We start from the raw sequence: 11,375 nt of genomic DNA, 5'->3' as shown, positions 1-11,375 counted from the left end.
TAAAATTTATATTAATAATATCATAATCATAATAATGACTATATAGTCTTAACTGTGATCTTCAATTGGCTTTATGGATCATTCCAATCCCAGAATGGCCAATGGAAAAATATAGGCGAACAACTTAAAGATCTTAGGACGTTAAATAAAGAAAACTTTCCCTTTCTTCATATTTCAAACAGTTGTCTAATCAAACAGCAATGATTTTGAGTAGCTTTAACATTTTGCTTTGTTTCAAATTCATTTATTTAAAGATTGTGCTCGGACAATATTTCGAACTATCTGCTCACTTTTTAGTTGTAGTTTCCGTAAAAACAATTCATCATACATTCTTTTTAACATATCTCCTAGTAGTAATAAAGAGGCATCAGTCTTAATCAAAATATAAACAACAAATTCCACTAGTATTTTTGAAAAAAAATGAAAAAATATCAGACTAAAGGGTGGAACATTATTTTTTTTCATCAGTTCCTGTACCTAAAATGGCAGAAATTGAATATTACTGTTCACTCAACAGGCATGGAACTTTTGAGGTAAATTGTAGGCAATATAGAGGTGAAAATATTTTTCTTCTTAAACTGGATAATCTGATTTCATATGTGGCTGTGATGAGTTTTTAGAACTTTAATTATTTTATTAATCTATTTGTTAGCCTTTATTTTAAAACTCCATTAATTATGAACTAATATAAGACAAATTAAAAGTATCCTATTATGTGGTTTAAATAAAAATATGTCAATTTACGTATATAGTAGATAAGATGCAAAAAAAAAAAAAGGAAAAATAAGACTTTTCTATGTTTTTAAAATACATTTTTTAAATTATGTAATATTTAATTATAAGACAGAGGTTTATCATTCTTTGTTAAAAATTGTTCGGTCATTAAAATGCTTTGAGAAGTAAGAAATATAAAGTGACATTTCTTTTTTAAAAGAATTTGAGTTATCGAGAGTTGTCTCTTGGATTGTTATGATATTTCATAGTTTTTAAGAAGAGAAGTTATGTTAGAACTATTCATACTATTATTGTCTTGACTACTCTAAACTTTGGTGAACAATAAATGTTTTTTCTGTTTCAGTGGGTGCTTCAGGGGTTTGTTTTTTGTATTCTGTGCTTTTCTTAAAGCTGTGGTCTTATGTTCAAGTAAATCTATGGTGCAGGGCAGCTCGGACAAGTTCACATAAAACCACACTCAGAAGAATGAGTGTGTCCTTAAGCAAACTAAGTAAGTTTAGTAAAAGTAAAAAAAAAAACTTTAAAGGTTCTTAGCATGTGTAATGGGAAGAGTTTTGAGGAGAAATCTTTTTAGACAAAGTGCAGTTGCAAGTTAAAATTTATCTTCAGTGACATTGATAGATAGACAGAAATTTATTTATTTAATATTTAATTCTCCATATTACTCTAATATTGACAAACCTTTTGAAACAATGAACTTTTGTTCATCTGTGGAGGTGTTTATAATTTATGCATTAACACAACCAATGTAAGTAAAATTCCAATAAAACTATTTCACAAACTATAACAAAATTAATAATAATCGTATTATTGCTATGCATACATGAACATATTGTCGTATATTTTAATTCTCTGAATTAGAAAGCCAGATTCTTTGTTTTCAGTATTGCAGTGTATTATATTTATAATTTATAGTGTTTTAAAATTAGAAAATAAATGAAACTTCTTAATTTTTTCAGAATATACACTCTTCAGATTCACTTAACTTTTTTTTTTTAACTTCTTTATTAACAGATCGGCCCTGGTTGGCCTAATGTGATTATTGTTGCAGTTTGTTAGTTTTTTTAACAGTTGCTAATGTGGAGTATAGTCTCATGCAAAAGAAGCCTCTAACTATTTGCAATATTATAACCATGAACTCTTATAATTAAAAATAATAAAGATTATTTATAAAAAACAATCAATAATTCAGTCAAATTAACTAATTAAAAACAAATGATATTTATCAAATTAATAAAAAAAAATGACTTGTATTGAAAAATAATTGGGGAAAAGAAAGAGAAGAGGAAAATGAAAAAAAATAAGTAAAATAATGATAAAAAAGAAAAAAATTTATGGCAGGATGTCTTGGGCCCGCATGGGCTTGAGTCTTCACAATCAGGTCAGTTCGCCTAAATTGTATACCACATCATGCCTTTAACTGTTGGTAGATTGGAATGAGATTTTTTAAATCGTTTTTGGATGAAATTCATAATGCAATTATCTGTTTATAACAAACCTTTCTGAATATTGATTTTAAAATGTCGTATTTCCATGGCCATTTTCAAACACAATCCTCCTTCCCACAGTCACACTGTCAAAATATAGTTTCATACATACAACACATGAAAAGACTTGTAAATTATTATAAAAATGTGTTTGTTTTCTTTTCTTAGCTGTTATTTAGTTAGTAATTTTTTGGGGGTTTTTATTTCTAAAATATATATTATACACATATTGCTTTTTAAAACTATATCACTGTTAAAATTATGTAAATTTTTTTTCATTAATTAATTATTTAATTGTGAAAACTACACCAGTGAATATGTCTAAAATTTAATTTAACCCTTCCCAGACTAGGAAAAAAATTAAGACTAAATACTGGTTGGTTTACTTATATACCTGGTTGGTTACTCATTGATGTACATATAATCAGGAAAATAACTAAATGAAATCTTAAAATTTTACAGATGTAAAGGTGGGATCCTAAGGTAGATCATGGTTTTTGTAAAACCAAAATCATATGCTACAATTTTTCCAAAATGGACAAGAATTACCACATGTAGTTAAAGGGAAAATTCAACATACTTTCATAAATTTATTTATGTTTGTACAAGTAAAGACAAAAATGAAAACACAATGGGATCTAGAGGGTCCTAAAGAGAGTTAATATTTCTCTCATCTTGCTGGCTACTTTTTAATTTAAAGAACAGAAGTTTATAGAATCATTCTCTCAATTTTAAGAGAAAAGGAACATTTATTGTGGTTGTGAAATGAAATTTTATCAAAAAAAATAGTGATCAGATGTAGTAGGACCCTGGACAAAACTGAGACCGCGCAAGAGCACAAATATTGCATTATAATTACTAAAAACGTTAATATGAGTTTAGATTAAACTGTATTTTTGTTCATTGTATTTTTGGATATTCTCAGCTTTTCATTCAAATGTTCCCTTAAAGATTAATTGTAGTTTATCAATACACACAAGTAATAATAATTATAGCTCATTTTTACTTTTATTTATGGAATATATAGTTAGAGAAAATATTTTGTAAAATTTGGAATTGGAGTTATCAATGGAAATACACATTTTGATGTCTCCTAAGTCAAAATAACCAAGTCTCGCAAAATGCTCTATGTGTCTGTGAAGAAACTAGCTCAAAAATGAAAATTTATAAGAAACTGAAATTACATATTTACTCGGGTATATACCTGGGATGTGACAGCAACTTCTTCATTAAAGTCGACCGACTGGAAGTGCTACTTTATAGAATCAATTTTTCACATTTTTTTTATTTTCCTCTAAACAGCTCTGACAATTTTTATTTAGCTCAGTGAATTAATAAGAAATTGAGTGTTCTTTAATACAAAATATTCATTGAATGAGTCTTACTGGGCTTAAATATTAAATTTTCAAAAAACTTCCTTTAAAATACATTTAACTTTGTTTATTTGAAAACATTAACCAGTTCTCATTGTTAGCAATAATAAAAAATGTATAAGTACTAGATATAAATGAATTTTATGAATAGCTGAAGTAAAATACATGACTCTTTCCTGATCACGCTTATTATATTTGCTCAGAAATTTTAACCAAAAGGTGGTAGAAAATAATAGAATTTATTCATGTAAAATATATTCTATGATATTATATGTCCTATTTTAATAACCATTTCTTGAATTTTTATTTTTTCATTTGCAGGAGAATTTTGAATTTTAGGCAAAAATTATTTTGTCTCTATTTTTAAAAATTGACAATTATCCTAAATAATAGTCTAATTACTTGGATAATAGTTTTTTTAATTTTTTTTTTAAGGTAACGGCAGTGCTAACCATGAAGATGCCATAGAAGACCACCTTGTTCACTATCCTGACAATTTGAATATAAAGGATATGGCTTATTATATCCTTGCTCCAACGCTATGCTATGAACTGAATTTTCCTAGAACTGATCGCATCAGAAAAAGGTATTTGTGAATCCTGATAATTCTTTAGTTATTACAGTATTCAAAGCATTACAATTGTTTGGCCTAAATTGAATCTATTCGTAATATCTCTGTAAGTTGGCTTGGTAATGTTGCCTATGAAGATTTTATTGATATAGAATTTAACAGCTACAAAATACTTTAAAATCTTAAAATATCATTCTGTACTTTACTCATAATATTATGGAAATGACAGTTTAATCACAAAATTTCAATTTAAAAATAGTACACTTCCAATTTTTTCTAAAATAGAAAAAAAAAATTAAGACTAAATGATATCTTTAAATATTTACTTAAAAAGTTTATGATTTTGGTATTTTAATTTTGGTAGAATTAAAGTCATTACTCGTTTATTCTTGTTTTGTAAGATTTGATTTGAATTTTTATCAGTTCAATGGTCTTGAATTCAGTTCATGCTACTACTTTTTTTTTCCTGATTTGTTGATCGTTTATTCTAATCGATTGTATCAGGTATGTATTTTCCATTTTGCCTAATGACGTTTTGCCATCTTTCTTGATGCTTTATGATTCATGATTAAAGAATTTTTCGTTCTTATGAGCAAAAAACTACCAAGGCCATAGTTTGTGGAAATTTAACCATTAAAGAATTTCTGTCATAAAAATAAATGGTTATTAGGTACTGACAGTTTAGAGCTTTGTAGAAGATACTTCACTTCATAACTAAGTTTCATTATTTCTCATAAGCTTCTAAAAATGTGTTAGGTTTCGCTTTAACATGATGAAACAGAAACCCTTTGTGATTTTCTCATTCTGGCAGTCTTTGATTTGCCCCATACATCTGACTCTAATTTCATCGAGGATATCATTTTCAAACTATTGAAATAATTGTACTCTTAAAACAAAACAACAAAAAAATAATGTCTATTATATTTTTTAATTACAAGACAAATAATTGAAAAATTCAGAAGTTTCAAAAATTTAAATTAAGAAAAAATCAAAAGATTTACTTGATTAACGCTTTCAATACTGAGAAAACAGCAGTTTTAATCTGATAAAGTCAACACTGACTGGTCTTTGATTCCCTATACCCTTTGTTCACTACCTCCTAGCTGAGGTAAAAATATGACTGTTGACTATCGTGAGTAGGAATAGATAAAGAAGAAAAACATTATTTTTCTTTAAAAAGTTTTTTATTTATCATTTCTGGTTATGAACATTGTATCAGGCATTGTTGCATAAGCAGTACACCATTGCCTCGGAACACAGCAGATAATAGTGGAAATTCCCCTGGCCTCAGATTTCTTTCGCATATTAAGCAGACTTCTGCATATTCCATCAAGTCTCTATATTGCTATTGTTATTTTGTATGTTTCAGAAGTTTTAATACATTTAAATAAAATATTTGGATCACATATAAATGTTATTATTATTATAGTATTATGATAAAATGTTTTCAGTAACTGGTAATTATTTGAATTCAAAATGCTTAGTCAAAGTGTTAAATCCCATATTTCGAAACCTGTTAGTTATCTTAATAATTGCTTGTTTAACATTTTTTGTTAATATTGAAATTATTTCAGCAATCCTTAAAATGCTTATTACTAATTTTACTTCCTTTATGCAATGCTATTTATTTCAACTTTATTTTATTTACTTTTTTTTGTTTTTGTTAGATTTCTTTTGAAACGTTTGCTGGAAGTGATAGTTCTTTTCCAACTGATATTATGCTTATTTCAGCAGTGGATTATTCCATCGGTCAAAAACTCATTAATTCCTTTTTCTGTAAGTTTTGTTTTGTTTTATTTTAATTTTAATTATTTTATTTTTGAAGTTTTGTTTGTGTATTTTATAAAGTTATTTTTCTTTAGGATTTCAGATCATTTTTCAGTTCATTTTGTTTTATGCTCGTGAATTACCTGTGCCTGGTTATGTTGATGATATAATATTTTTAAGTAAGGATTAAACTATAAAATGAAATTAAACACTTCTAATTTTTCCTGAAAGTCTTAAAATTAATGCTCTCTGTTTGAAAAGTACATATAGTGAGTTGTAGCTCTGATGACAACTTTAATGATCTAGATTAAGAGAGAAATAAATTTGAAGATTTATTGAAATTTTAATGCTTGTCAACTATATTTGAAAGAAACTAAATTTAAGTGGAAGCAAAAGCAGGATTAAAAGTTATAAGATCTGATATCCTGCCAAATACTTAAAATTAAAGATTAATAAAGCTTTTTTAAACTTCTTTTTGTTCTTCATGGATGTGAATCACGGCTGGTAACAGTTATGGAAGAACAGGAATGCATTTATGTTTTTGGAAGAACCAGGGCTTTGCATTTTTGGAAGTATTCACAGATAGCACAACATTCTTTAATAAATTGTAGATGTAATAAGAAACAAATTATGAAAAAAAATATCCAAAATATTTTATTCTTTTATTGCATTTATCAAATTTTAAATATAATTAATTTGATGTGATGATGTGGTGGTGTGAAATAAATTTCTTAGATAAAGAAATCTCCCTGTTATAATACCAGAACAACTCTTAGTCTTTGAAGCTGTTAAGGTTGAAAGTCTTCTTTATTTATTTTTGCAACTTTCCCAATAGATTGTCAAACGAGTTTAGATGTGGACTATGTGCTATTATAATATTCTGATTGAGTCATTTTTCACATCCTGGGACAGGTTGGCCAAACTTTTAAAGCTGGCCACTTTCCCTGCCTCTTAGTATTTAAAAACAGTCTAATTATCATAAATTTATTCTAGATTTGATATTATTTTTTTTTATAGTGCTTTGTTCACTGATATTAAGGCTGAATGTACTGAATTTTAGTGACTTTTTTTTCAAGAGATGGCAGCTCTGAGGAAATAAATTCACTTTTCGTCTCATTTATAGACAGAATCATAAATTTACAATTGGTTAATGGATTTGTCATCTAGACCCCATTAAATTCATGCTAATTGGTTCATTTATTTGTTTGTATTTATTTTGGAATTAAAAAAAAAAAAATCAGAACATTTTGAAAAATTACATTTTTATTTTTATAGATTTTATGGTTTAGTTCTGTAAAAGTCGTGATTTCCACAAAATCAAATTCCTAACAAAAACAACTCGACAATATTACAACACTAATTCCACTAAAATATACTAAATACTTGATGGGTACCAACTGTTTTTCGTTATCAGGAATTTGTCCCTTTTTCAGTCCAGGTCTTTGTTTCGCAGATAGACGCAAATTCTTTATGGGTTTGGAACTATTCCTACCTGAACTTTAATTTACAATGTTTTGACCTTCTCTAAAAATATACTCCATCTGTTTGAGTAAAAATGAAATGTTCACAGGAAAAGGAATCTATGATAGAAAGAGAAGGGAGGAAATGATACCAGGAAGCCTAGTAAAATGGCTTGAAGAAATTCCCAGACTATTCCAGGTTTTTTCCAAATTTTCACTGACCAAGCAAAATTTACTCGAACTGATAATATTTTTTCCCTGATGAGACATGCCTCAAATACTAATCATTATAATATTATATTCTCTACTATAATTTTATAGCTTATTAAAAGAAATTATCAAATTTTGATTCAAAGTTAAACTTTGAATTGGGAGTAGAATTTTTATGAAGTTATTTATTGGATACTGATATTTTAAGAACAATATGATGCTATAGATTTTTTATTCGAAGGATTTTCAATTTAGAACAGTCTTTTCCATGTTACTGACATCAGTCATATTCACTGTTTCAAATTTCTTAGTAAATTAAGTAAAAATCTTAGTTTTTTGCACTATCAATTTTGACTATCAAATTTACAGTGTGTTAGGCACTCATTTGATGCATAATGGAACGTTATTCAACTAATTGTAGAATAATGGCTTATGTAGGGTGGACTGTTTATTGGGGTTTCTCCTACTTCCTCCTCTGCCCTGGCCTTCAAATTGGAAACTGGGAAACATAAAATATCATTCTGACATGAAATGAAAATATAAAAACCATTTCCAGCCCAATGTTGTAGAAGAGTTAGGAACAGTTGTTAGTATGGTCTATTTTCAATTTCATCCTGTATTTTTGTTTAATTATGCAATACTGAACCTGTATCTCAAAAATTGTTGTTTTTTTTAATTTTTAAAACAGTTTTTTTTTTAAATTAACAGCCTCAAAAACATGGAAACTGGTAATAATACTGCATGACGTGGGCAGGTAAAATGTTTTCTATTTCAATGAAAATTCTAATCAGATTTTTAAGGATACTAAAAGAAAATCTGACTTCCTTTTTCATTTAAACAAATATTATATTTAGGAGTTAAGAAACAATTACCATCCCAAGAATGCCTGTATATTTTTCCAGAATTCAAGAATTCTTTCAAGATATAATTAACTCTTAAATTAATTGACTTGAACTTTATTAATCAATTTTTATTTAGTATAATGTAATTAATTAACTGTACATTATATGTAATTAACTCTTAAATTTATTAATTTAAGAGTTAATTACATCTTGAAAGAATTCTTGAATTCAGGAAAAATATATTGGTATTCTTAAAACAATGTTTGAAACAAGATGTCTCTAGAAGAATGTATTGATTTTTAAAAATAATATTGTCGACCTTTCCAGGATTACGAGGTATTGCAGAGATATCTTATTAGTAATGCAACTAAGAAATATCCTTACTTATTAAAAACAACCAAATAAATTTGTAATCAGAGGATAGAATTTTATCACAGGATTAGGAAATCCCAAGTGGGAAACCCGGGCATACCTACAAAGGGTGTCCTGTAAGTGTTCACCAGTATTTATGAAGGAAGAAAAGATCTAGAAAGCAAAAAAAAAATCAGAAGGGCATTACATATCTCTCTACAGAAAGAGAGAAAATTAATATTTTGTGTTTTTGCATCACAATTTTTGTTGAATAGTTAGCAATGATTAAAAAACTGTTTAAGTTAGAGTATTATAAACCAAATATACTTTTAAAATAATAGAATTTGTGTTTTTTAAACCATTTGATACAGGTTTTTAAAGTGACTAATAAAAACAATTTTTTTTTTTCAACTAAGGACTCACCTAGGAGATCCAATTTTAAAAATATTTTGTGCTGGTGTTTTTTTCAGATCCCATACGGTGTAAGTAATGAAAAACCACTAACTATTGTTTTCAGTTATTGACACTTTTTCTCCAAATGGTACGTAATTTTGAACAAACATAAAAAACAAAATCGTCAGAGAATTCAATTTCTCGTGAAAATTAGTCTTCACAATTAAGAAACAGTTTAATAAGAGTTTCATCATCATGATCTTACATTTAAGAGTCATCATGAATTATTCTTACAGGAAATTGATGTCTTATGTGCACTTAGCAGATTTTTTTTTTTAGGGTTGGTATAGTGATTCTGAAATATTCTGTTAATTATTAATTTGATAAATATGTTATTTAATTAGTAAATTCATATGTTGTAATTCACAATTTTTTTAATTTTAGCTGCATATTTTCCCTATCACGAAAGTTTTCCCAGATTTTTCTCGGATTTACTGACTTTTTTCGGTTTTCCAGCTCTAGGCCAACTGGATACTACCACGAACTAGGGGTTTCATTGTTGCATCCCCTTTTTTCCATTGTTTCTCCTAATTGGTTACAAAGTATATAAGTAACTTAGTTGTTGGATTTTATCGAAAATGTACATTTTGAGAAAATATTTATACTTCTACAATTTATTCTAAGGCATTAACAGTTATATTAAATTCAAAGAATTATTTATTTATTCTTCTATATTTTATTTTGTGAAAGTGTGAAACTGCTAATAGTTGTGGATAGTATAAAAAAATTAAAACATCCAATAAAAAAGTCAGAAAAAATAAAAATGGAAACAGCCAGTAGGTTAAAATCTCACGATCCAGGAAAAATGAAAAATAATAATTACTAGTACTAATTAGATAATAAACAAAAAATAAATGAATACAAATTAGTGCAATAAATAAATTATAATAGAAAATCGATCAAAATTTTACTCTGCCTCTTTATAAATTCAGATATTCTTCTGAGAAAGTTGGTTTTTGTAGCCTATAGTTGCCCTTCCTATCGGTAAACATGTTATCCCCATTGTAACCAAACTGGTTAACAAAAATCTATTTTTCTCATTACTTTTCCTGGATACATTGGCTATAACCCCACATTAAAAAAAAAAATTGTTTACTCATATTTTCGAAATTTATTCTCCTTATTATTCAATTGGTGGCTTGGGAACCTAATTAACTTGAATTTTGTATTTAAAAAACACAAAATGCCCTTTACAGATTGAAAATCGGACAATTCATTTTGGAGAAAATCAAAAAATAAATTCTAATTTTGGTGCGTCCACTGAAGAGGTACATTTAGCCTTAGTCTTGTCTTTGTCCTTACTCCAAATTACTTTAATAAAGTATTAATAATTCCTGTATTTGTGTATTTTCAGAATATGAATTTGGTGTTGGCTACAGAACGTTTATTGAAACTTTCAGTAAGTATTAAATTTAGAATATTTTGTCACACATAAAATAAATTTTTCAGTTCAGAAATTCTTAATTTCCATTCATGCTCATATCCATACTTTCTTAATGATTAGGTTTTACTGTATTTTTTTTTTATGTTTTTATATATTGATATTGTTATAAAATTTCCACTAACGTTATGAAAAATATACTTAGCACCACTGTGAAGTAAACCATCAATATATGAGTCATCTAAAAACAATTAAGTTAAATTTTTTATCTCTGGAGGTTTTTGGTTTGGTAATTAGTGAAAAAAAACCAATGAATGTGCAATTTTACTTTAATTTTTATAAATCATGTATTTAATTCATAATTTATATTTACAAAATGTGTACATGCATATTTTATTAAGACATTCTAATAATATTACAAATTGTATTGTTAAATATTCATTATATAAATATACTTATAGGATGTTAATTCATTATAGATTTTTGTTAAATTAAAAATAACCTATGAGGAGAAGATGGTTGGGGGTGTGGTCAATGAAAAACACAAATAATTCGATTAACTTATTTTAATGTGCCAACGTTTCGGCTAGAGTTTCTAGCCTTCTTCAGGGTTAAAAACAGAACAAGATAACAACCACAGTAAGTATAGAAAAATAAAAAAAATAAAAAGGAAGTATAAATAGAATAATTTTACACATAAAATGAATAATTTTACAAAATAGAATTAATAAAATGAAGTGATGAG

At 27.0% G+C, this 11,375-nt stretch overlaps 1 protein-coding gene across 1 annotated transcript in view; it reads left to right on the top strand.

The window, feature by feature from the left end:
* The window catches only part of mdy (midway), a gene marked incomplete in the record, with an annotated part of 33,273 nt that overhangs the window by 6,460 nt on the left and 15,438 nt on the right, over positions 1-11,375 (top strand). Inside the window, 4 exon segments of the mRNA XM_067049873.1 lie at positions 1,079-1,225; positions 4,031-4,181; positions 5,834-5,942; positions 10,604-10,648. Coding sequence (XP_066905974.1) covers positions 1,079-1,225; positions 4,031-4,181; positions 5,834-5,942; positions 10,604-10,648 — 452 coding nt within the window.

The sequence above is a fragment of the Halyomorpha halys genome, unplaced genomic scaffold (assembly GCF_000696795.3).
Source record: "Halyomorpha halys isolate HHAL.00 unplaced genomic scaffold, Hhal_1.1 Scaffold1307.1, whole genome shotgun sequence".
Lineage (NCBI taxonomy): Eukaryota > Metazoa > Arthropoda > Insecta > Hemiptera > Pentatomidae > Halyomorpha > Halyomorpha halys.
Note: the sequence above shows the minus strand (reverse complement) of the source record. Positions and strands in the feature narration are given on the sequence as shown.